Raw genomic sequence first — 27,765 nt, 5'->3', positions numbered from 1 at the left:
GCTCCTCGTAGTTCAGAAGGTTGTGGAGAGAGGCAGATCATTGTTGTCTGATGAGGCTTAATGGAGAGGGATAACGGGCAATGGAACCAGAGTGCCAGGTTCTAAGCCACCGCATCCCTATACCTTCATGGCTACAAAGAAGGGATCAGTCTATTTCTTTCCTCTTTCCTCCAGGATCCACAATAACCCAGAAGGTAACTAAGCCCAGTCTGCAGTTTGTGTGGTGGAGAAGGAAACTGAAACCTTGGACTATGTATATGAAGCTGCACTGATAGTTATTATTTATTCTGGTGCAAACAACCACCATGTGGAAAGGATCTTCCTTGTTCACCAGGAGTCTTACAATGAGCAAAACACAACAGAGGGTCAGTATTCTCTGACCTTCCAGAAACCAGCCAGTTCCATCAGCCTCACCATCACAGCGTTACAGCTCAGAGACTCAGTAGTGTATTTCTTTAACCTATCTGTGCTTCAGTTTCTTCATGTGTAAAATGGTGATAATAGAACCTACCTCATGGAGTTGAGTTGAGAATTAAACAAAATCATGTCTATATAATTATTATAAAATTAAATCATATATAAGCACACACATATGTATATATACATATATACATAATAAAATTTTAGCACAGGTACGTAGCATGGCATGCTGACATAGTAGAGACTCAATACATGATGGTCATTTTTTTTTTTAAGATTTTATTTTTTTTCCCCCTCAAAGCCCCCCGGTACATAGTTGTATATTCTTCATTGTGGGTCCTTCTATTGTGGCATGTGGGACACTACCTCAGTGTGGTCTGATGGGCAGTGCCATGTCCACGCCCAGGATTCGAACCAACGAAACATTGGGCTGCCTGCAGCAGAGCGCGCGAACTTAACCACTCAGCCAAGGGACCAGCCCCATGATGGTCATTATTAATATAAAGGGCAGTGTTAGCTCTAGGGCCTACATCAGATTTTCAATCATGTGCTCTTTTTATAACACCAAGATGCCCCTTGACCTGTTTTTCAAGAGAATCAAAGCTCTGAAAAGGCAAGGACATCTTGACATTGCTTGAGATGTCACTTCAACAGGGGTTCTGGATGCCTTCTGCTGAATATGCCACTCACAGCTGCCCCTCCCCGGGAAGCCCCCCCTGACAAGCCCAGATCCTGAGAGAGAAGCAGCAGATGATTGATGTTTAAAAGTGCTGTTCTCAAGGGGCAGGCAGGGCAACTTTAATTCCCCTGGCTACATCATTAAAGGTTTATTTCCTCATATTTGGTGACAGGCCAAAGAAGAAATGCTCTGAGGTACGATCAATATTCACACCAGCCTTCAAGCTGATTTGGTTTCAGCCTTGCACACTATTGAAATAAACATCAAACAAAGTTCCACATGTCGAGTTCAAAGCCAGCAAAGAGATGGCATTTTCCCCCTGTGCAAATATACAACTAACAGATAAGTTGTGCCACTAAATCTCTACAGGTTATGGAGGGTTTTTTCCCCTCTTATTTTAAGAGTATATAAACAGTTTTTCAATATATCTGTAATACGACTGATTGATGAATTAATTTTCCCTGAGTTAAGGTAATTATCGGCAGAGAGGATATTCTCATCCTGTATCAAGATTAAACGCAAGCTGTCTTGGGAGTGGAGTGAGCTTTCTAACCTGCTCCAAGAAACTAGGAGGAAGTATCTACTTCCACAGCACAGACATCCCCTCACTCCGCTGCTCATTAACAGGAATGTGGGCGCCGTTTGTCTTGTCACTCATCTGCAGCTCTGCTAAAATCATTCCCGCTGCAGAATATCCTCTCTCCATCTCTACAGGCAAAAACCCCCTCTACACCTCCTGCAACCATACTTTCTGGAAGGAAACGATATCTGTTTTGTTGCTCAATAGTCTGGGAGATGTGGCCTAAACACTGAATCACTGTTATTTTATAATTTATAAGCACAACCATTGAACTGTAGAGTGGTCCTGGAGAATCTATAGTCACCATCCTTATCTTGCAGGTCCTGCCCCTTCTGACCCAAATATACAATAGACGTTAGGGCTCACTTCACTTACTTTCCTTCTCTCTGTGCTACCCATAGGCCAGCGTCCAAAAATTATTATTCCATTTGTTTTGTCCAGTTTTCTACTTGGAAAGTCAACTTCACCTTTATCAGTGAAACAGTAATTTATTTTTATTGTATTTGACAAAAGTATCCGCCTACGATGGGTTGGGAAAAAACTGCTCATTCAACCACGGATTAATAGAGAACTGCATTAGATAATCATTCCTCTCCGAGATGGCACGTTGATGAATCTTGGGTGATAAATAGAACTAATGCCGGTAAAGGGCTTCAGGAGAGTGAGGAGGACTTTCTAGGCGGAGTGATCCTTCTCTGACTCATGGGAACCACGGGCGCACATGCAAGAATGAGACCTAGATTATTCCGCTTAAAAGTTATGCCTGGGATTATTTGGGAAGCTATAGATCTCTGTACCATGCAGAAAATGATCTAAGTAATAATTAATAGTTTCCGAAGCATAGCTTTGAGCCTATAAAGCGAATATTTAGTGCTTTCTTCTTAAAGTCCTGTCCCCTTCTGTATGTATCCATCAAGTTATTTTTAGAAGAAATAGCGTGACCTGGCTGAGGTGCAATTTTCAGCATGGCCACCAGATGGCGCTGCTTCCTTTAGCTGCGGTTACATGTTTCTTCGTGTAGCGGTTTGAAGACTACCTTCGCAGCGACACACAGGCATTCGCTGTGCAAAAAGGGTCTCTTAGTTTATGAGTGAGGAGTTTCTATAAGGTCTCGCTGGAGACTAGCCCTGTTAGATTTGGTGAACTCCAGGAAGCAAGGCTCATTTTCTTCTGCCAACATGCTTTCTGCCATCTGCTCTGTTCTTGTGATCTTCTTAATATTCAGTAAGTAACATTTTACCCTAAATGCTAGTGATTTTTCATTTTCCTGTGATCATAGATAACTTTTAGTTTTCTTCTCTGGCTGAAAACTTTCCACCTGTACATTCCTAACATAACAGAGTAATTATTTTTAGGAGGGACCAATGGAGACTCAGTGAACCAGACAGAAGGCCCAGTCACTCTCTCAGAGGGGGCGTCTCTGACCCTGAACTGCACCTACCAGACATATTCAAGTCCTTTCCTTCTCTGGTATGTCCAGTATCTCAATAAACCTCCTCAACTCCTGCTGAAGAGCTCAACAGAAAACCAGAGGACAGAGAATCATTTTCAGGCCACTCTTATTATGAGTGACAGCTCCTTCCACCTGAAGAAACCCTCAGTACAGATGTCAGACTCGGCCGTGTACTACTGCGCTCTGAGAGACACAGTGAGGGGGATGCAGGGGGAGCTGAGCACAAACCCAGAGGGCGCAGTTGGGGCTGAAGGTGAGCTGGCCTAGGAGAGAGAGTTATATCATCTCCCTGGGCAGTGTCGAGTTTATTTAGAGTTTCCTTGGGAAAATGAACCAAGCTCAGGTCTAATTCCTGGAAACCTAGAAGGGTGGGAATTGCTCTGCAGGTAGGATACAGTGGATGTCAGTGTTAAAGAGAACCCCAGCTTTGACCCCCAGAAGAGCCCATGCTCAGCCAGAAAGGCTCCTCTCTTCCCCAGACTACAAAACCTCTCATAGGAAACATTTCCAGGAAAACTTTGAATGGGATTAATTTCTACCAATATATTTTAACTATTTAAATCCCCAAGAATCTTGTGCTTTTAAAGCAACATTCGTGAACCAAACAAGGGGCATAGAATCTGGTCTTTAGTATCCTGCATAGTCTCTGCAACTAAGTTGGGCTTTGCCTCTCTCTGACTCAATCCCAGCTGCAGAAAGCTCAACACAACCCCCCATTAACCCTTCATTCCGTAAAGCTGTGCAGAAAACGCTGCTATGGAGAGACTCTCAGGACAACACTGAGGAATGTGCCCTCCTCTCAGCCACCCTGCACATTTGGTGAGAGGCAGCCCAGGCAGGCAAGGCTGTGTCCAGGGAGTCCTTGCTCCACATGTTCAGTCTCTCTGCTGTCACCCAGATCTCTAAATCCTGGATGTGAAGTAGTCAGTCCCTTGGGTCTGGGCTTTAGATTCTGTGATAGTTCATCTGAAAGGCAGCCAGGATTTTGACCCATCTCAGCTCTTTAAACTAAAAGATTTCAATATTTTTATATATTTCTCTGTAAAATAGGAAATATCTGTATGCAAAGACCATGGATGTCCCTCACAGGAAGGACCCATGTCAGTCTATAGAGTAGGAAATATAAAGAGTGTAAAGAATAGTAAGGTATATTAACCAGCTTGGCTATATAACAAGATACCACAGACTGGGTGGCTTAGACAGCAGAAATTTATCTCCTCACAGTTCTAGAGGCTGGAAGTCCAAGATCAAGTACCAGCAAGGGTGGTTTCTGGTGAGCCTCTCTTCCTCACTTGCAGATGGCTGCCTGCTTGCAGTGTCTTCACAAGACTTTTCCTTTAGGCAAGTGCAGAGGGAGAGAGAGAAAGAGAGGGAGGGATCTGTAGTGTCTCTTCCTCTTCTTATAAGGACATCAGTCCTATTGGGTTAGAGCCCCTCCCTTATGACCTCACTTAACTTTAATGACCTCCTGAAAGGTCCTATCTCCAGATACAGTCAGACTGGAGGTTAGGGCTTCAGCATATGAATTTTAGGGAGATAAAATTCAGTCCGTAAGAGAAGATACACACTATTATTAACTAGGGAGCAAATGGATAATGTGCTCCCATGTTTCTGGGCTCCAAATTTGAGCTGTAATAGCACTACGCAGGAAAACATGGGTCTCTCATCTGAACAGTGGGCAAACTTCAAACCATAGAAAAAATGCTCAATTCTAATAAGAAGCAATGGAGAATTCTCTTGGGTTCTTTTTACTGATCTTATGACTTAAGTTGAGCTGTAAGTTGAGGAGCTCATGAAGATAGGAGCAAGGACACCTGGGTTTATTCCTCACTTGCCTCCTTTGTTAGCTACTCTTGGTTTGCCCTTTCTCCCAAATCTTCACTTTTCCCCCAATCTGTCCTGTCCCATGCTGTGGTAGTCCAACCTTTGTGGGTAGGAAGAGAGAGAAAGATCAAGTTTGTTTTTTTATCCCCCTGCCTGCTAGGATGTGGTGGTTCTGACATTAGCTGCCTCCCTCTCTGTTAGGTACTAAATCTTTGTGTCCCTCGGAATTCATATTTTGGAGTGCTAACTCCCAGTGTAATTGGGTTTGGAGGTGGAACCTTTAGTTGGTGATTCAGTTTAGATGAGGTCATAAAGGAAGGGCCCCCATGATGGGATTAGTGACCTTATTTTCTTTTTAGTTTTTTTAGAGCAGTATGATCCCAAGTACGATAAATACAAAGAAAGCTCCACCTAGGACATCAAAATCAAAATTCTGAAAAAAAAAATTAAATAAAGATGAGACCTGAAAAGCAGTCAGAAGAAAAAGACAGACACATTACATGCATGTAGGAGCAATAATACAAATGATAGCTGACTTCTTACCAAAAACAATGGAAACCAGAAAACAATGAAAAAACGTAGTCAAAGTGCTTAAAGAAAAATATTGACCCCCTAGAATTCTATGGCCAGCAAAAATAGCCTTTAAAAATAAAGGCAAAATAAATGTATTTTCAGAGAGACAAAAGCAAAGATCACCTGTCTCCAGCTGACGTGATTACAAGAAATGCTGAAATAAGGTCTTCATGCTAGGGAAATATCCCATGAAAATTCACATTCACAAAAAGAAACAAAGAATACCAGAAAGAGTACATATCTGGGTAAAATTTTAAAATTTTGTTGGTAACTTTAATAGTTTCATTTACTTTAAAAAGCCATTGTCTCTTTAAATCAAAATAAAAACAATGTGTTGTGGCTATTTATAGCATATTCAGATGTAAGAAGAACATATTTTCTTCATAAAGGGCATGATGTTATTTGAAAATAGACTAAGATAAATTAAAGATGCATATTTTAATATCAAAAGCTACAACTGTACTAAAAATAGCACAAAACAGGTAGAGAATAACTCTGAGAGCTCAGAGTAGGCAGAGATTTCTCTGGAATGGGACAAAATATACTAACTGTGAAGGAAAGGTTGTAAGTAGGACAGGAGCAAAATTAAAAATTTCTGCTTATCGAAAAACAATATGAAGAAAATCAATAAACAATCTAAAGTCTGGAAACAATATTTTAGAAAGATATACCTGGAGAAGGATTATTTCCAGAATATATAAAGAACTCTCATAATTCAACAATAAAACGATAACACAATAACAAAACACATCAATAGGATGACTATCAAGTACATAAAATATGCTCAGCCTCATTAGTCATTAGGAAGATGCAAATTAAATTCACATTCAGGTGCCATTCACCCCCACTAGAAGGACTAAAATCAAACCATCAGACAACCTCAAATATTGGCAGATATGTGAAGCAACTGAACCTTTCATGAACTGCTGGTGGGAATGTGAAATGATACAGTCGCTTTGGGGAGTTACCACGGCCCAGCAAGTCCACTCATAGGTATTTATGGAAGAGAAGTGAAAACATAGACCACAAAGGCCCAAAAAAAGTGTGTGTAGCAGCCTTATTCATATTTGCGACAAAGTGGAAACAACCCAAATGTCTATCAACAGAAGAATGTGCACACAATTATGGTGCGTGAGGAGTGTTTCTCAGTGATACAGAGGAATGAACCACTGACTGATACACACAACAGCAGGATGGGGCTCTAAAACCTTATGTTGAGCAACAGAAGGCAGACCCTCCCCTCCAAATACTGTATGATTCCATTTATTTGAAATACAAGAGCAGAAAAGACTAAACTATGTGGTTTCCTCTGGGAAGGAGGGTTTGACTGGAGAGCGCACAAGAGGACTTTCCAGGGTGAAGGAAATGTTCTCTATTTTGCTTGGGTGCTGGTTACACAGGTATATACAATTCTAAAACACATCGAAATGAACATATATGAAGTAAGAATTTTATTTTAAGTGAAATATACTTCAGTAAAAACATAACCAAAATTACGTACACATGGAGAAATGTGCACCTGCATAATTAGAGAGCTACTTGAATTGTCACAAATGGGAAAAACCCAAGTAACCAGCATCCATATTGAGAAGCAAGACATCAGTCATGTGCCAGGCCACTCCTGTCTCAACCACCCCAAATAAGCACTATCCTGATCCCTAACTGCACAGAGTAGTTTTCTCTGTTTTTGTACTTTATGCAAATAGAATCATTTAGCGTGTTCTCCTGTATCTGGCTTCTTTTACATGATCTTACCTTTGTGAGATTATTCATATTATTATTGTAGCTGTAGATCTTTATTCTCAGAGCTGGATGGTATTCCATTTCCTTTAATAATTTCATTTGTATGTATTCAGCCTCTCACAGCGTATGAATGTCCGGCTTGTCTTTCTTCATTCCGAGTCTGCGGCATTTGTCAGAGGGGTGGGAGTGGACGGTAATCAGAACAGGCCACAGCTGTTCTGTAACAATTAGAAAAGTGCAAATAAATTTCTGCAACAACCACAGAAAGCTGGATAAATTAATTTTCTCTGTGTATGTTTTATTTTATTTTGGTTTTCTTTGTTATTGAGTTATGATTTTTTTCCACAATGAAATGCACCAATCCTACATGTTCAGTTCAATATGCCTTGAGAATTATATGCCTCCATGTAACAAAACAATGCATAGAACACTTCCTTCACCCCAGAAGTTCCCTTGTGCCCCTTTTCAGCCAAATCCCTCCTCCCAGAGGCAATCACTTTGTGATATTTTTATCATTAGTGGAACCATCCTGGACGTTTAAAAAGTTCTAGTTTCTTGTAACATAACATGTCACTAAATTAATGTATTCGTTTAAGGAAGAGAAAATAAACAGATAATTAAAAGCTGCGGTCAGTTTAGTCACAATCATAAATCAGCACATTGATGCCGGGCAAATAAGACACCAGCTTCCATGATGCCGAGACATAAGGCTATTGAGGTCCTGTTCCCAGTGAAAGCCTTTGAGCCCAGCTGCCGCAGCAGTGTGATGAAGAGGCACTTGCAATTTTTGATATAAGAAAATAAGAATACATGGGCTGGAGAGTTTATACTCCTTTTGACAAAAGGATGCAATATTCGAAAATAAGATTTTTCTTACTTACTAGTAAGCAGGAGATCGTAAGTACAGACTTACTATTGATTGCTGTTAGACACATGCAGCTGGACAACTTTGTCAATCAGGAAACTTGCTGTGACAGCATTAAGCAGACAAGGAACTATATCCAGTGTCAATTTCCCCAGAAACCAATGCCATGCAGTGTAGGAAGAAAAATTAGGATGGCTGAGAGTGAATAGTTCTATATTCCTGTCTGGAAGAAAAATATGGGAGCATATTTCACTGTGGATTTTTGTTAAGGACAAAAAACAGCATACACCATACAAAAATATGGAAGACTCTTCTCAGAAGTCACCATAATGATAATCAGTTGTATTTATTACGAAACTCACAAGTCCATCTTAGATGCATGGGCTGAACATGGCAAAAGGTCACATCATTAATGTCTGACAATTCATTTTAATTTATATACATGTCCAGATATAATTGTTGTTAATTAAAATACAAAGTGACTAAATAAGCAGGTTAGAATCTCCAACTGAGTCAACAATGGCATGACACAGGCAAACTAATGTCGGCAAATTACATTTCCTGTTCTGGCGCAAAAGCATCTTACAGCTCAGGAACTGTGCATGTATCCTGTCAGGCACACTCCAGGCATTTAGACCTGAATTTGATACAGAACACAGCACATTTCACGCAGAGGAAAACTTCCGAAATGCTGCCCCCCGGCCTGCTGGGGGTAGTCATAACCTCCGTCTGCCTTGGTAAGGCTGGTGAGGATGGCCACAAACAGCCCAGGCTCCTCTCAGCTCCCAATTTTGGGGGTAAATGCAGGTTATTATTGTCTGGTGGGGTTTAGAGAATAGAGTTAGAGTTTAGGGGAACCAGAACTCTCAATCCTACATTAGTTCCTTAAAACTCTATGGATACCATCAGGAGAATCAGCCTAATTCCTTCTTGGTCTCTTTTTTTTTTTTTTTTTGCTGGATCCAGCATGGCCCAGAAGGCAACTCAAGCCCAGCCTGCAATTTCTATGCTGGAGAAGAAGGCTGCAACCTTGGATTGTGTTTATGAAGCTGGTAGTTATAGTTATTGTTTATTCTGGTTATAAGAGACACCTCATGGGGCAATTATTTTCCTTATTCGTCAGGAGACTTGCAAAGAGCCAAATGCAACAAAGGGTCTGTATTTTTTGAACTTCCAGAAACCAGCCAGTTCCATCAGCCTCACCATCACAGGCTCACAGCTCTGGGACTCCGCAGTGTACTTCTGTGCTCTGTGAGAGGCTATAGTGATGTGGGTGCCTGTGGGAGCCCCACAGAAACCTCAGGTCTCAACATGAGGCATCCCCCAGCTGTGAACACCTGGGCGAGCATCTCATTGTAGACAGGAAGAGGCAGGGCTGTGTCAGCAATGGTGGGGGTTTAAGAAGCAGAAGCTTCTCTCTAAGGCAAGTGCTCTCTCTCTGGCTCAGAGAACATGTCTAAAAGTGTCATTCATCAAAAGATCTTTATATTCAATTCTTTATCTTGAAGAAGATCATTTGGCAAAATATTTTTATAAAATTTTTTTATGGTGATTACATTAAAGTGGAAGATCTAAAACCTAAATGTCTTCCCTGGTCCAGCCTGTACTGCCAGAGTTGATGCTTGTCACACTGCACCCCAAATCCACCCTGATGTTGAAAATCAGACTTTAAGAAGGTTCGTTGGAAGGATTAGGACCTCCCAGAGACTGAAGCTGGGTCTCTGCTCTTTCTTGTCTGTACTTTTGCTTTCCAGAAGTACCCTTATGTCCCCTCCTCATCGCTACCTGCCCTTCCTGGGAAACTACGATCCCATAGATTAGCTTTGCCAGTTTTTGAAATTTATATAAATAGAATAATATAGTTTGGATATTTTTCTATCTAGATTCTTCTCTTAATATTATATTTCTAAGACTCATCCATATTCTGTACAGTTTAGTTTGTTCACTCTCATTGCTGTATGAATATACAACAGTTTATTTAGCCATATACTTACATGATTATTTGGATTTTTCTAGTCTTTGGCTTTTATAAACAGTGTTGTTATGAATACTCTCATACGTGCTTTTTGGTGAACGTATTTATACACTGGTATTGGGCATATATGTTAGAATTTCTGGACCTATACCTGGCTTTAATTCTTTTACTAGTTAACCCCTCAAAAAGAGTACTAATGGCTTCTGTGCTGTAAACCAACAGAAATCGTCAGTTCTCATCACAGCTGACCTCTCAGAAACTTTTGACACATGAGTTGTGACCACTTACTCTTTCTTAAGACTCTCTCTTCCTTCTCTGACAACCTGCTCTCTGGGGTTCTTACCTACTTCTTGGGCTGTTTCCACTTTGACTCCTGCACACGCTTCCATCGTTAACTGCTGGACATCTGCAAGCTTTAGCCTTAGGCCATTTTCTCTCCTTATGTTGTTCTTTCTGTGACACTTTACTCATCATGCCTATATGACTCACATGTTTATATCTCTCTACCAGGCCTCATCATCTTTCCCTTACTTTTCACTCAATTACAAAAGCATGAGTCACCTATCTGTCATGTGTATACATAGATAAAAATAGCAGAATAATCAGCATTCTGGCCCTAAACGTAGTAAAGTAAGAGAAATCATCATTTCAACCTAGCATGATCCTCCTAACTCCCCCAAACTCCAGGGTCCTCATTTCAAACTCTCTGAGCCATCTCTTGAACGTCCCTAACTTGCCTTGAGGAAGATTGGAAATGCCACACCACCACAGTTCACTCCTGTTCTCTCCGACTCTTAGTGAATTCTCAGTTTTCTATGTGTCTTTACTGTGGATATTAGGCTAAGGAAAGTTTAAAAAATGTCTTTCTTTGTTTATTTGCAAGCATCCCCAAGAATGTATTATAGTCTCTCTCCATGTGGTCTCACGTATTGAGGGCTCCCGCCAAAGTCCAAGACAAAAGGAAATGTTGCAATTAATATACTTTTATCTATCTATGGCTGTATGTGTACTTATGTATAGATTTTTACAATTCCTGTTATGCCTATTACTGTGAGCTCCATAGGGTCAGGAAACACGCAGGCACCGTGCATTGCACAATACTTTGCACATAGTGGTTGGGCATTAAATATTTGTTGATTGAACAAGAATAAACTAATTGACAGCATCAACACATCCAGAGCTTCTGTCTTTTGTATGATGTTAGATAAGCATGGATCAATTATTTCTCGTATTTATCCATTTCTCATCACCATGAGAACACTCTCTCTGTTTGCATGTGCCATAAATTCCCTTTCTGTTTCTACGGATTTTCCTCATATGGCACTATTTCCAGGTCAGAGGTACGAGTCCTGTAAAGCTGAGTGGTAATGGGTGGGTGGTGGTCCGTGCTGAAAGAAAATCACAGTTAACACAGCTCTGTGTCCTCGTACATTTCCTTTCCATCATCCCAATTTCTGGGCACAAATGAAATGACCTTGGTACAGTAAATGTTCTCCAGACACTAGATGCTGCCCTTGCGTACCTCTAGATGAGGTCAAACTATTTGTTGCCATTTGTCACCATCATTGCCATGACTTGCTCTGCTTCTTTGTATATATTTTTTTCAAGTCACATGACCTAGTTGGTTTACTTAGCTTTGGGGTAGATGTTCCTACCATTGGGAGTCCTAGCCTAAGACTTAAGGAAAATGCACCTGTTTTTCTAATTTCCTGACTCTGGTTCCAAGGGCTGAATTACTTCAATCGAGAACACTTTAAAGCTCCTGGATTCTTAACTCGTAAAAACCTTTAGAAAGTATTACCCTCAATTGTAATATTGGTCTTTTGAAAATCCCCCCATGAGACCAAAATCAGGGCTCTGCCCCTGGGAGAGTAGGAAGAAGCATCACTACATTCTGGGGGGACTGAGCTCTTTGGCCTTGGGACTTTGACCACTAAAAGAGGTAAATGAAAACATGCAATTTTAATAAAAAGTGATAACAAAAAGAGGGATTTTTCATTCAGAAGGCACAGCTGTGATCTGGAGAGTCTTGGTTTCTATTCTTGGCCACTTGAACAGAGACTGCACAGAAATACACACTATTCCCTGAAATAAATCTATTTTTGCACTGTCTCGTAGTAATCTGGTCACATGTCTGTAAGAGAATCTTCCCCATTTTAATATGGTCTTCTTGAAGCCCACATCTCCACCAGCCACATTTCTATATTTCTCTTCTCCTTAATAATCAAATTGGCTGACAGAGTTGTCTATACTTACTGTCCCCATTTCCTCAACTCCCATTCCTCATCCCCACTTGAATCTAGCTTCTGTTGGCAGCACTCCAAGATAAGTTATCACCTTTACACCAGTGGCTTTGGTGTTAAAGCCAACGTATGTTTTTCAGTCCTCGTGTTTTCTGAGATTCTCAGCAGTCCCTCTTATTTTTAAAAATACATTTTATTTTTATTGAAACAATGCTCATATATTTACAAAATCAGATAGCACTCGCTTTTCCGTCTTACTCCTCCGCACACTCATCTTGCCTCCCTGATGGAAGTGCTTTTAATTCTCAGGTGATGGCACTGACATTTATCTCAATATTTTAAAATGCTGTTTCTTTGCTTTTTCTTCTCTCTTTGTTTTTGTAATTGAGGTACCACACATAAAGTAAAGTGCACAAAACTTAAGCCTACACTGCAATGAAATTTTATACTTGTTTATATATATATAATACCATCCAGACCTAAATATTGAACGTTTCTGTTACTCCAGAAGATTTCCACATGCCCCTTCAAATTCAACATCCCTTCCTCCCATTTTCCACCCTAAGTAACCACTACTACACTGACTTCTGCCACCTATTCTTGAACTTCATGTGACTGAATGCTACAGGATGGTGCAGCATATATTCTCATATCTGGCTTCCTTCCCTCAAAATAGCAGCTTTGCAATTCATTACTGTGTTTAGTGTATCAGTCGTTTGCTCTTTTTCGTTGGTGTGTAGAGTTTCTCTGTATGAAATGTATTTATCTAGTCTCCTTGATAAATAAGGCTGCTTCCACTTCTGCTCCCCTTCTTTCTAAGCCTTCCCTCATCTCCTCCCCACGCGGGACAGGTGGGGACGGCTGATTCTGTAGTTCAGAGTCAAATATATGAAATCAAATATATGAAGAACCACTTCATATTTCTCTAGTCAATGTATTTATCTATTCTCCTTGAAATAAACATTTGGGTCTTTGGACTGTTTACAGTTTGGAGCCATTATGAAAAAGGCTGTGTATCAGAAAAAACAGACTTTTTCCTTCCTGTGTAGGGAAAAACCCAGTTCTTCCTACTGTGTCTTTCTTTCCTATGAGTCTCCTTTACTACTCACATGAAGCACTCACACTTCTGCCACTTCTTCTCACCAAATGTGTGGAGGTTTCTCCCCACATCGAGCAACTCTCTGGGACACCAGCTGGGAGTCCTCCTATTCAACCCAATTCTGACTCTGTCTACCAAGAGATAGCATCAGACTCCACAGGTTAAAGGACTGAGACTTTGACCTGTGACTTTAACCTCTGCACTTCCTTTAACCTCAGGACTGCCCCCAGACACACTTCAGATGCCGCTTCAGATGCCAATCACAAGCCCAGGTTATTACCTGTGCTTCTAACCAGCCAGCTACAGATTGGAGGTTCCAAGGAAGCCCCTGGGTTTGACTAATTTGCTACAGTGGCTCAGAGAACTCAGAGGAACATTTTACTTATGTTTACTGGTTTATTATAAAAGGGCATGATAAAGGATACAGATGAGCATCCAGATGGAGGAGATACACAGGGCAAGGATGTGAGAAGGGATGTGGAGCTTAAATGCCCTCTACGGGTGTACCACTCTCCCAGCACCTGCACGTGTTCACCAACCTGGAAGCTCTCCAGTCCTCCTCACCAGTCCCCTGCAGGTCTGGACAGCAGACCTCTGGGAAGCAGGGATTGACTTTTCTGCCTTACTTGGGGCCTTGCTTTTTCATTTTGCACCAGGCCCCACAAATTATGTAGCAAGCTCTACTTAACAGGCTAGGATTACCTACAAAGTTGAGTAGAATTTTTCTTATTCTCAAACTCAAGGGTAAAGCATTTAATATGTCACCATGAGTATTAACTATGGTGGGGTACTTTTTGGTAAATATCCTTTAATCTAATTACTAAGTAAGTTCCTCTTGATTTATAATTCATTGAGAGTTGCTATCATGAATATAGAATGAGTTTTATCAAATCATCAAAATCTTTATGTTGTGATGATTATATATTAATGTTGCAAATTAAATTTATTTTCAAATGTTAAGCCAACTTTCATTTCTAGAATAAAATCTGCTTAGTAATGTTGCATTATCCTTTTCATATGTTGCAGCATTGAATTACTATTATTTTGTTGAGGATTTTTGTTTCCATGTTCCTGTATGATACTAGTATTCAATTTTTTCTTTTCAATGTCTATGTGAGATTTTGGTATCAAGATTATAATGATTCCTCAGATGAGTTGCAATTTATTGCTTCTTTTCTATCTATAGAAGAATCTACGTTTTTTTAAAACATGGATTAATTTTTAATTATTAAAAACATTAATTTTTAAAAATTTTTCAGAAAATTCACTAGTGAAAGCCATCCAAGCATCATGTTTCACTTACAGGAGAGTTTAAAATTATGAATTCAGTTAATTTAACAGCTAAGTGGTTCTTCGTATATTTGATTTCATACATTTGACTCTGAACTACAGAATCAGCCGTCCCCACCCGTCCCTTGTGGGGAGAAGAGGAAAGGCTTAGAAAGAAGGGGAGCAGAAGTGGAAGCTTCCTGATTTAGGGAGAGAGACAAAAATATTCTTTTATCCGTATCACCTGGTTTTGCCCAATTTTAACCCTTTGAGTTTATAGCTTTACAGTCTGCCCAGTGTGTTCAGGGGAAGAGATCAGAAAAGTACCATGGCATTCTTGTTTCCAACCACCTTCGTTTTGTCACCCTCATTGTCACCATCATCATCTTTATTAGCATTTATTGAATTCTTACCATATGCCAAGTCCATTGCTCAGCACTTTACATACTCATTTAAGAATCCCAAACTATAGAGTGATATTAACCCATCGTGAGACGAGGAAACTAAGGCTTACGTATGTTTGAAGATGAAGGAACGTCTGAGCTAAAATAAATGCTGCAGGCACTAGAAAATGACATTAAAAAATTAAAACCCTAGAGTTAACCAATTGGACAGCACTTTTCAAATTTTCCTGTACATTTAAGAATCAAATGAGTTTATTTCAACGAACTAGTTCTGATTCCCATCAAGAAATTCTGATTCAATAGGTCTGGCATGTGGCTGGGGGTCTGCTCTTTGAGTGAGATCCCTGATGATTGTGTTCAAGTGACTGGGAGATCTTACTCTGAAAAACACTGCAATCTGGAAATTGCAGCATTTCAGGAGGATGGATGATACAGACTTGCAGGTGTTGTGTGTTGCCTTGGATAGAGGTGTTCAGGGAAAATCGGACCCCACCTGGAGGTATGCAGGTAACACCCTATTTTTGATTAAACCATATCCTATTTTGATTAGTAGAAAATCTCTTTTTTAGTAAGAAAAAAAGTAATGATTTTTGTTTTCAGCAATGACAAAAGGAAATTTATCCGTGATTAGAAAAGCAGCAGAGAGGAGTAGGGGATAGACAAGCCTTTCAGTTGTAGACTTCTCAACCAAAAGTAAGCCAGGACAACTTAGTCCATTCTTCAATATGGATAAAAGTTTTTTCATTCTTTATCTTGAACTAAAAATAAAACCTCTTTATGTTTTATAAGCTGTATGTCAATTATCCCTCCATATTTTCTCCTCTGTTCTAAAATTTAACATATTTTACTTCATTATTGTAGTTAATCTTGTTACTCTCTCTGGATTCTTTACAGCATTTTAACTTCACATTGAAAAAAGCTGGTTACGACAATGGCAAAGCTCTGGCTATTGCTCACCACACAGAACCATCAGTGTTTGATCAGGGAAGCAACAACACTCAAAACTTCACATCAGGCAAGTAAGAAAGTTGTTGCTGGATTTTTTCCTCCTTATTAATCTTTTTCTTTGTCCCAAACCACAAGGAAATTAGAACCAAAGAAAACAGGCAGAGAGACTGAACAGTACAGGCCTTCCTGACCTCACTGCAGCCAGGGGTCAAGCCTCAAGTTCGGAGAGCAAGGAGAGAAATGAAGAAGGAAGTTTTAAACAGGACTGCCCTGAGATTTGTTTAATAACTGAAAGCGGCCCAGAGGTTTTGTGGTTTTCTTTCCACGTTAGCTGTAAGGGGATAAAGACCATCATCCCTCTAAAGGACCAATCAATAATAAAGCCTGTTTGCTTTTCTTTGATACTCTTTCCTCTCCCCCTCGCTCCACTTAGAAGATGTTTATTTTGTCTCAGGTAGGCAAACGTGTATTATTTCATTGTATCATCTCCTAAATCTGTAGTTTATGCCAGCTCCCTTCATTTGCCTATAGGGCTGAAACTTCTGAAATAATATTATAAGAAAGACATGTTTATTTTCCTTTTCAGGTGATATGGCCTTTCCTTGAAGTGATGAACAAATAATCACTCGAGTGCCTGAATGGAGGAAAGATCATTAGAAATGAACAAAAGCAAAGACTCTATTAATATTTCAAAAATCATCCTGCCCCGGATGGAGATCATTCTCAATGCACAAATGACAAAAATTGGTAAAGTCCTTTCTGTAACATCACAAGCACGTCTAAGCGGTTCCCCTCCATATCTGTGAAGACACTTTACAGAAGCAGGTAGGTGGACTTGCCTGGGATCTGAATGATGGCATTCACGGTTTAAGTCACAAGAGGGGCTGCTGTATCTGTCAATAACATCCCTGATCAGTTGGGGAAAGAGTGGTTGGCTCACATTCAGTATTGAAGTTGTGCAGAAACTGTGACCAGTGATATATTTTACTCTCTTTGTTATCAGCAGAACAGTCTGTGCGTAGCTTCCAGCCTTCAGTGATTCCTGGCCTTGCCCCAATCTATTCGGAGAAGTTTTCTTTCCATTCAAAATAGGATGACACAGAGGGTGGAAGGCAGGAAGTGGCTATACAACTTTCAAGCTTAATTGATCTATGTTTGTCAATGGTTTTTGGAGTGATAGAGAAAAGTAGAAGTTTTTTTGATGTGAAAGAAATTATTTTCCTCAATCGCTTTCAGTTTTCCTAAATTTGAGAAGATAAGAAAAAGTATTCAAAACTACTCCCTCCTTCTTTCTTACACTGCCTTTCCTTCCTTCCCTCCTTTCTCTTCTCCTCTGCCAGTCAACTCTGTGCGTGACCACTAGGCACACACAGAGAATGGGGAAAGGTGGGTTATGAACAGGGTTTGTGGAGTGTAAGGACGAGTGCCATCCCAGACCTCTTGTTTCCTTTATACCAGGACATGCAGTCTATACATGTCCTCCCAGAGACACATGATCCCTAGAGGCATTTTAGGAGAGCAGAGAATTGGGAACCTTGGCTTCCAGGTCAGACTCTGACAATAACCTTCCAGTCACTTTGAGCATATCACCCTCTGCATCTGAATCTCATTTCCTTTTTCTTGTCGTTTAGCTGGGCTTTCTCCATCCTCTCATGATGGTATAAGACATGGTGGTTTTACTGAACGTGAAAGAAGAACTTTTGAGCTCCTTGGAGCATCAGATGACCAATAAGATATATTCTTTGTCTTGAGCTGTGAAAAAACAGTAAGAAAAGTGTTCTAGATGGATGCTGTCCTTGTCTTCCTCTTTCAGACTCAGCCTCTTAGAGTTTAAAACTCATAGATACTCTCTAGGGAACCCCTGGGTTGAGAAGTGATGCCTGTTTCCTAGTTATTCCCTAGTCCAGGGACACCACTAAACCTGGGAAGGTATCTCAACCAAGGAGGTACTACCTCACTGGCTGACTCTAGGTCTGGGGATTCCCCAGGGGGACAGTTGTCAAGTGAGCGGCTGTGCTGAGAGTGACTCAGTTGATGTATTTGGTGAGTTCACATCACCTGTGTCACCTCCCCCAGCCCAGGTGCTGACACAGAGGCTGAGCTAGGGGCCCTGGATTCCAATGTCTGCCTGAAGTATGAGGCTGGTAATGGAGGCATCTGTGCTCCTGACCCTGGTGGATGTTTTGAGCCTAAGAAAAGACGGTGTTTGAAAGCAAGGAATCAGAAGAGGGGCCTGCTGCCTCCACTTGTCTCACTGTCCTTCTCCCAAGATGCTTAGAGGAAGAGTTCAGGTCACATTTGTGTACTTTGTGAGGAAGTCACATCCTCAGTGTGAGAAGCTGCATCATACCCAGTACATTAGTCTGCTAGGCCTGTCATAACAAGCACCTCAGACTAGGTGACTTAAACAATGGAAATTTATTGTCTCACAGCTCTGGAGGCTGGGAGTCTGAAATCAAGGTGCTGGCAATGTTGGTTCCATCTGAGGGCTGAGAGGGAAGCACCTGTTTCAGGCTCCTCTCCTTGGCCTGTAGATGACCATCATCTCTCTTCACATCATCTTCCCTCTATGCGTGTCTCAGTGCCCAAATTTCCCCTTTCATAACAGTGCCAGACATATCGGATTAGGGTTTATTGTAATGACCACATTTTAACTTGATTACCTCTGTAAAGACTGCGGGTTGGGATTTCAATATGAATTTGAAGGGCACACAATTCAGTCTATAACCCATTGTGAGCGATGCACAGTGGTGTAGATGGGGCCATACCTGTCTCCCTGGTGTGGAGGGGAGATAATCTCTATTTAAAGAGGACATTACACCGAAAATGTAAGCTTCTTAAATGGAAGAGGTGGGGAAAAATAAGAAGAAAGAAAGGTAAAAAATAAGGAAAAGTTACATGAAATCAAGAACCGGGCCTGGAAGGAGAAAGCAGAGAGAAGGAGGAGCCTGGATATGTGTCCTTTCTCCAACCTAATATTCTCTTTCTTGTGGAAGGTCCAATGTGAAGTTCATAATTGAACATTATTCCTGTGAGAAATGGCTGGGATCTCACAATTTTTTCAACTGTAGCACATGCATTTGAGTAATAACTGAATCTTGAAAGTTTGCTAGAAAAGGGCAATTATATTAATATTTCTTATTTCAAATTTTTCTTTAGCTTTCTTCACTTTTCATTAAGTTCTCTATTTTTATGGTTAAAACAGTTATAAATTAATATTTATATGTTTAAAATATTAAAACAATTTAAGTATATGGAATAAAAATTAATACCTCCTTGATTCATCCCTTACGAGTTCTCAATTACTGTTAAAGGTTTTGTGAGCACTTCAACTATTTTACTTTATTTACATACATATCCATAATAAATAAACTGTTTAAAGCATAAATGTGATCACATTTATATATAAAGTACTGTGATTTGATTGAATATGTCAGAGAAATCTTTGCAAGTCAGAAAATTTGTCTACTTATTCTTTCTTTTTTTTTTTTTGAGGAAGATCAGCCCTGAGCCAACATATGCTGCCAATCCTCCTCTTTTTGCTGAGGAATGCAGGCCCTGAGCTCACATCCGTGCCCATCTTCCTCTACTTTATATGTGGGATGCCTATCACAGCCTGGCTTGCCAAGCAGTGCCGTGTCTGCACATGGGATCCGAACCGGCGAACCCAGGCTGCTGAAGCAGAATGTGCGCACTTAACTGCTGCGCCACCGGGCTGGCCCTGTCTGCTTATTCTTTTTAACAAGTGAATAGTATATCATAATATACTATTTTCCACTTTTTTCTACTAAAAATTTATGCATGTATTTATAAAGGTACTTTGTAAGAAAAAATTCCCAGCCAATTGGAATTTCTGTCGTCCAATGTATGTAAATAACACCTGTAAATCTTTATTAGTTTATACTTCAGCTGTTGGACATGTGTGTGCCCGTTTCCAGACATCACTGCGAACACTGAATATTAGTATTAAGATTCTTAACTCTTTTTGCAATCTAATGGATGAGAAAAGATACAAAGAGACTTCAAGAAAGTGTGAATTAATGGAAACCAATCCTTAAGGGCTGAGGTGGCAAGAGGAGGGCACAGTTCCAGGGATCTGGAGGAAGCAGCTGTAACTGAATAGCAAAAATTTAGATTTCTTCTTTTCTAATATAATCACTTATGCTATACACTTCTCTCTGTGCACAGATTTAGCTATATTCTGCAATTTGATATTTAAAAATTGTTTTCATTCAAGAGGCGGAGAAGAGAGAAGCATTTCTCTGTCAATGCTGGGCTTGGTCCTCAGATGGCAGTGTTTTCATTTCTACCTCCCACTCTTTGCAGATCAGTGTGTGTGTGTGTGTGTGTGTGACTTGTCTTTCATTGGCCTGGCTGACTCTGTGTTTCCTGTAGAAATGTTTGAACATATGAGACAGCAAAGCAGATCCTTTCTCTTATGAGCCCTTGTCAATATCACAGACATAAGAACACTTCTCAGTGAGACTGAGGGACAGAAGAATGGACAAACCCCTGAGCCTGCTCATCCTTTGGTTACAACTAGTCTGTGAGTTAAAGGGACCTGGAAATGGGCAAAGATCAGGGAGACTCTGGGACATTTCTCCTCAGGGAAGAGAGAGAAGGATTTGGAGTTGTACTAGTGCGGTTTGCTGGGAGATTCTGCAGAGATTAAAAAATTAAACTTAAAACTAATTCCGTAGAATAATTAGCCACTAACCAGTCCCTCTCTCTGTGTTCTCCTGAACAGGGGTGAGCAGTAAACAGCAGGTGGAGCAGAGTCCTGAAGCTCTGAGTGTCCGAGAGGGAGACAGCTTGGCTCTCAACTGCAGCTACACGGATAGCACAATTTACTCCCTTCAGTGGTTTAGGCAGGACCCTGGGAAAGGGCTTGCTTCTCTGTTGTTGATCCAGTCAAATCAGAGAGAACAAGTAAGTGGAAGGATTAAAGCCTTGTTGGATAAAACTTCAAGACATAGTGCTTTCTACATTGTGGCTTCCCAGCCTGGCGACTCTGCCACCTACTTCTGTGCCGTGAGGCACAGTGCTCAACGCGCACCTGTCACCAACACCCAAACTCTGAGGCTGGGGCTCCAACTACGTGTTCTGTCTTGAAGCTAAAGATCCTTTTTCCATTGAGGCATTTTCTAAATCGACTCCCTCTCCAGATAGATGCAATTAAATATACAAAACCTGATATAATGATCTGAAGTTAAATTATGAATTCTATGATCTTTAGATTTTTATCAACTTCAGTATAAATAGTAGCTTTATTGAGATTAATTCACAAGCCATACAGTTCACTCTTTTAAAGTGCACAATTAAGTGGCATCTGGTTCATTCACAATGTTGTGCAGCTACCACTGCTAAACTTTAAACCTTGTTATCACCCCAAAAGGAAACCACATACCCATTAAACAATTACCATTTTCCTCTCCCCCCCAGCCCCTCCCAACCACCAATCTGCTTTCTGTCTCTTGGATTGACCTATTCTGTATATTTCATAAAAATGGAGTCACACAGTAAGTCGCCTTATATGTATGGCTTCTTCTACTTAGCATAATGTTTAAAAAGTTCATCCAACTCAAGACCAAATGCAAAAAGGCAAATATCCACCCCTAACCAAATCACATAGCATGTCCCACTCGTAGTTAGCCTGCCTACATCTTTCCCATTTTCCTGTTTGTCTGCTTTGCTAGAAGTTTGTCAGTTTTACTGATCTTTTTAAAGATCCAGCTATGTTTTACTGATGGTCTCTATTATTCTATTTTTAATTTCATTGATTTCTTATTTTATCTTTATTATTTACTTGTAATGCTTGCCTTGAATTAATTTTTCTTGTCTTTTTCTAGGTTCTTGAGGTGTGAGCTTAAATGATTGAATAGGGACTTCTGTTCCTTTCTAATACTTACATTTAGCTCTATAAATTTCCCTTTGGCTTTGGCTATATCTCACAAATTTTGATATGTTGTAATTTCATTTCCATTCAGTTCAATGTATATTTGATTTCCCTTGAGACATTTCCAAGTATTTGGAGATTTCCTTGTTATCCTTCTGTTATTTATTTATAATTTTATTCCATTGTGGTCAGAGAACATACTCTTTATGTTTTCAATCCTTTTATACTAAGTGTAGTTTTAATGCATTACATAATTCTGCGTTTAAACATGGATTTGAAACAAAAAATAATAGTACAATGGTTTTAGAGACAAATAAACATAATTTGATGCTTACTTGTGCCCAAACTTCTGGTCTACGGAAACTCTAAGGTCATAAATGGGTGTTCTAAGTCACAAAGTTCGTGGTAATTTGTTACACAGCGATAGGGAACTAAAACCGACTTAATAAACTGGTTAATGAATATCATCAGTTCATAATATTTAGGATTTGTTACAGGATAAGCAAACTTGAAATGTAATGAAATCTTACAGCATATAGTAGCTTAACAGATGTTTTCTAAAATTCAGCTATAATCCCCCAAATTTATGTCATTTTCCTAGTACACTGTGAATTGAAAAGCGAAAAAACACACAAGGGGCTGTCCTGATGATGTAGTGGTTAAGTTTGCACGCTCTACTTCGACGGCCCAGGTTCACAGATTCGCACCCCAGGAGTGGACCTACACATTGCCCATCAAGCCATGCTGTGGTGGCATCCCACATACAAAATAGAGGAAGATTGCCACAGATGTTAGCTCAGGGGCAATTTTCCTCACAAAAGAAAAAGAAATAAAAATTAAAAAATAATGTTTGATAGTCCATGTTAGGAGTGCAGACTGAATTATCCTTCCTTTTTCTATATAGGAAATACTATGAATTTACTGTCATAGAAGAGACAATTAAAAAGTTTGGAGCCAAAATAACACATAAACAAAAAGTATTATAGAAATGTGTCGGGGGAATAAGTAATAAAATATTATGCAATTTTCTAGGTTTTATGATGTTTGTATTTGATTTTTAAAATTTGTAATTTGTCAAGATTTTATGTCTCATTCTAAAAAAAAGATTTTTATCTAATTTTTTATTCATAATTTTGTGTTCTTTTAAAAAGTCCTCAGTTTCTAAGTTTCAGGACCTACAAAACATAAATCTTCCTCTGTACATAACCATAATGCTTTGAAATTCAAGCTCAGAAGAGCAGGAAAGAGGTGAAGATTCACGAACATTAAGAGCTTCTCCTTTGCTCTCTATTTGGCCCCTGGGTGGTGCTGTTGTCTAAATAGGAAATTCTAAAAGATCAGAATAAACCTGCAAAAACCCTTCTTTTCCTACAGCTTAAAGAGCTGTTCTGACCACATTTCTTAGACAAGGACATGTTAAGAATCTCACACCAGAGGCAGGCAGTTTTGTCACCAGAGCATCTCTCCCCTAAAAGTCCCTACAACGTCTCTAAGAAGAGATCTAAGCCCCTGTCATTCATCCTCAACCTCAGAGCAACCTGGGTCAAGTTCCCTAGTCACCACATTTTTATTTGTTTGTGGAGAGTCTCCCAGAAAGGAACTCCCTGCTTATTCACTGCCTGGCCATGACCTTGGTGTTCACCTTGATGCTTGGGGTGCTCCTGTTCCTGAGTGAGTACCATTCCATTTACTCCCTTGTCCATGAATGGAACATTGTTCCGGTTTGACTCTGAATGGAGACTTTTTGTTTTAGCTGAGTTCACTGAAACAGCATTGATGTTTCAGGAGGGACCGGAGCCCAGTCAGTGACCCAGCCTGACGTCCACATCACTGTCTCTGAGGGAGCCCCTCTGGAGCTGAGGTGCAGGTATTCATCTTCTCTTCCACCGTATCTCTTCTGGTACGTGCAATATCCCAACCAAGGACTCCAGCTTCTCCTGAAGTACACATCTGGAAACAGCCGTGTTTCAGTCATCAAAGGTTTTGAAGCTGAATTAAACAGGAGTGACACCTCCTTCCACCTGAGGAAATCTTCAGGCCATTGGAGCGACTCGGCCAAGTACTTCTGTGCTGTGAGTGACACAGTGCCTGCGACTGCAGGGGGAGCTGAACACAAACCTCCTGAGACGCTGTAGCTCAAAAGACTCAAGATCTCAGCCTAAGTTATATTTACGAAGTTGGCATGTTCCGTGACGGCTAACAGTACAGAGACTACAGAATCCTGGGAAGTGTTTTTTTCCTACAGAAATCTTAGATTTTTCTTTTATTTTTCCCCCATTTTGCAAAGTAAAGTCCTGTTTTCTGAAGTGCAGCATTTTTATCCTCTAGAGTCAGGATTCTGAAGAAAATGAGGCTATAGGATTTTCATCAAGCTGGAGGAAGTTTCCTTACTCCCATGTTCTTTGAAATAGTGACAGGCTAAGATGGCTTGAGGTTGGCCATGTGAGTTGGTATCACGCAAATCAGAGCATTGCTTTATAGTGTTAATCTCATCTCTCAAGCCATCAGAAAACCCAGGACAATTTCTTATTTCAAACTGCATTATCTCTAGTTTATTTCACTATCCTGAGAGGCCTCTTTCCTCAAATGACTTCAGCTCTTTGACTAAAATATTTGAGATCGGTGGACCTAATTAAAGCTGTCATTTAAGGCTGTGCACAAGGTGATCTTTCCAAAGATAATATGTTATGAGGGAAAGAAGACTCTCTTTATCTAGTGACCCCGAGTACCAGGCATTCTGCATTAAACACAGAGTCACACCAAAGTTCCATGTGGAATCTTAGGGTTGGTTGTTCTATGGGTGACCCACTCTTTCCTTATCAGACCCACCAAGGTTACCTCTCTCTGTTCTCCCTTCTAATTCAGCTTCTCTAATACCTGCTGAGTACCCAATGATACTTAGTGATTCCTTAATCATCTTTACTTATTTTTTCTCACAGTGCCATTAATAAACATTTGCAATACTCTTGAACAGTTCATCTGATCTTCAGTGTCTGCAGGTCACTTCACTTTCTACTTCAGTAAAAATACAGAAGTCCTCAGTTTCTATCCCTTTTGCCATCAAATCCATTTACAGAGGATTACTATTATTTGTAGTCTGAGACAAGAGCACAAACTAAAATTATTTTCATATATTTTCAAAAACAGTCATTTTTCTTTTAAAATAGTCTACTAAAGCTAAAAAGCACAATATAAATAATAATTAACAATCAATAGTTTTAATAAGATACATTCAAAACTGAAATTTTATTTAGAATTTATTAGAAAATAATTATAGAAATATTTTATAAAAATAAAACTGTTCACTATTCTAGTTTCAATGTCCATCTAGTTGCTAAATTAAATAATCAATATCACTCTATATGCACGATCTATCTAGAATAAATGCATACAATTTATAAGTGATTTTGGGACCCAGCCTGGTGGCGCAGTGGTTAAGTTCACATGTCCCACTTCAGTAGCCTGGGGTTCGCTGGTTTGGATCCCTGGTGCGGGCCTACCCACTGCTTATCAAGCCTTGCTGTGGCAGGCATCCCACATATGAACTAGAGGAAGATGGGCATGTATGTTAGATCAGGGCCAGTCTTCCTCAGGAAAAAAGAGGAGGATTGGAGGCAGATGTTAGCTCAGGCTAATCTTCCTCAAAATAAATAAATAAATAAATAAATAAAAGTAATTTTGTTTAATACTGCAAAGTGTTCCAGCCATCATGGGCAACTGTTGTGCATACTGTGCTGATTCATGAGCACCCTTCAGAACCATAGATGAGTACATAACAGATGTGGGAAAATGGGTCCTTAACACTCCTGGGAAACAATATTTTGTTACTTAAAAATATATTGAATCCACTTGAGAGGAAAGATTGGGCTGGTTAATTAAACTTTTTTTCTCTTCTCTAAAATCTCTCCAAATTCCAAATGAGAGTCTCCCTTTACGTCAGCAGCAGCACAATCCACAAATTTTTCTGATATTCGAATGCAGTTTCAAGTGCAACTGTTAAGATATGAGCCTGAATGGTGTTAGTAGTTGTTAAAGGTTACAGATTGTGCCAGACCCCAAGTGACACAGACACTCTGTTCTTTAATACATATGTGTGTGTGTGTTTGTGATTCACGGCCCCGTCCACATACCTGCTCCTCTTCTCTGTTCCTTGTATTTAAAACAAAGGGTCACCTTTCAAAAATCACCCATCTCTGCTTTTGTTACTATCCTCTCTTGTCACCTCCATAGAAGACATGCAGTATCACATCTTCCATTGAGCTGTCTCCTGTAATATGGGCTTGAAGTACTTGCCACTGTCTTGATGTTCATGTAGTATTTATTGCATGCTTCTCCTATGGCGTCCTTTAAGCCTTTATTACATATACAAAGATATTTGTCTCCCCCTTTATGTCACAATCTCTCTGAAGGAAGTTATGGTGTCTAATTCATGTTTGTATTGTCCAGGTCTAGAAAATTCTTAAATACATTAGCTAAACTGCATCACATTAGAATGTTCATCATTTGTAAGTTCTTAGGTAAGAATTAAATGGATTGTTTTCATATCATTACATTAAATTACATTATATAAAATAATATTTTTCATAAAAAGGCACTGTGGGGACTCCTGGTGCTATTTATGGTACTCTCCATCCTTGTGGACACTTCTGAGTCTTCAAGTCAGTCCACAGGTACAGCCCTAGAAAAGCCAGCTGGGCTGAGCTATGCATATCTGCTGAGTGAGACGTGCTCCTTTCTTAAGCTTTTAGCTCATTAAGAGGCACAACAGGCTTTCTTAAACCCAGAGATTACCCTGAGGGACCTCCTTGTGAATAGTAGTTGAAAGATTTGAGAAATCCTCTGAATGTGCAAATGGGAGCTAGTAATAGTAAAGAGGGGAGAATAATTGCGTGGGGGAAAAACTAGTCATTATCAGCACATAAAAAATATGCTTCTTGCTGAATATTCTTTTCAGTTAATAGCTTTGCTTTGTTCCCTAATCAAGTACAAGAAGCTTATAGCTGTAATGCATATATCTATATTTACTGATATCATTATCTTTATCTAAGTCATTATCTCTATCAACATCCGTCAGAAAAGTCTCCTGGATCAAACAGAGTCACATAAAGCAAAAAGGAAGATGGAGACTTCCAAAGTATAGACATCAGGTTTTTCTGATTTTTTTCATTTTTATTACCTAAGATTTTTATATATCGGGAAAATGTGAACTTCCATTTCACGGATTCAAAATTATTTCTAATCCATTGAATACCACCTATATTTTAATATTCTTTCTGTCCCTTTCTTGTCACTAGAAAACCAAAAAGAAGAAAGAGAGAGCATTTAAGGAAAAAAAGGCAAATATAGAAGTAGAAATGTTATGTTTGGTAAAAGGGGGAGGAAAAGAGGAAGACAGATGAATTAGAAAGAAAAAAAGATGAACTGAACTGCAAGCATGAACCAAAGGAAGTTTCTACAGGCAATAATTAGAAAAGCAAAACATTACACTGCAGCAAGGATGATATGTAAAAATAATGTCTAAATTGATCTATTTTTTTCTCACAATTTACAATCTTTTTAGGTAAATTTCCTATAATATTTACCACAAGTCTTAGGTTTTCCAGGAGAGTCCCAATCCATATATTTCATATCCTCCAATAATAGGAATTCATTAAGCATAAAAGTAATACATAACATTTATGTTCTCATTACTTTGAATAACTAGAATGACTCATATAGTTAATTCACAGGTTAGTCAAGATCCTTTTATCAGAACATGGGCCTGTTTTTTGGATTTAAAAATGTAGCTGTTCTT

The 27,765-nt window shown here is 39.6% G+C and overlaps 1 pseudogene and 1 gene segment (V, D, J or C); both read left to right on the top strand.

The window, feature by feature from the left end:
- Positions 1-2,857: 2,857 nt before the first annotated feature.
- On the top strand, positions 2,858-3,383 carry LOC124235015 (T cell receptor alpha variable 18-like; annotated as a pseudogene).
- Positions 3,384-21,581: 18,198 nt separating this feature from the next.
- Positions 21,582-24,106, top strand: LOC124235014 (T cell receptor alpha variable 8-4-like). The segment is given in 2 exon segments: positions 21,582-21,594; positions 23,757-24,106. Coding segments are annotated over 2 exon segments (363 nt in total).
- The last annotated feature ends 3,659 nt before the right edge of the window (positions 24,107-27,765 follow it).

Source organism: Equus quagga, chromosome 2 (genome assembly GCF_021613505.1).
Source record: "Equus quagga isolate Etosha38 chromosome 2, UCLA_HA_Equagga_1.0, whole genome shotgun sequence".
NCBI classification, from domain to species: domain Eukaryota; kingdom Metazoa; phylum Chordata; class Mammalia; order Perissodactyla; family Equidae; genus Equus; species Equus quagga.
The sequence above is the reverse complement of the archived record's forward strand: the minus strand, read 5'-3'. Positions and strand labels throughout refer to the sequence as shown.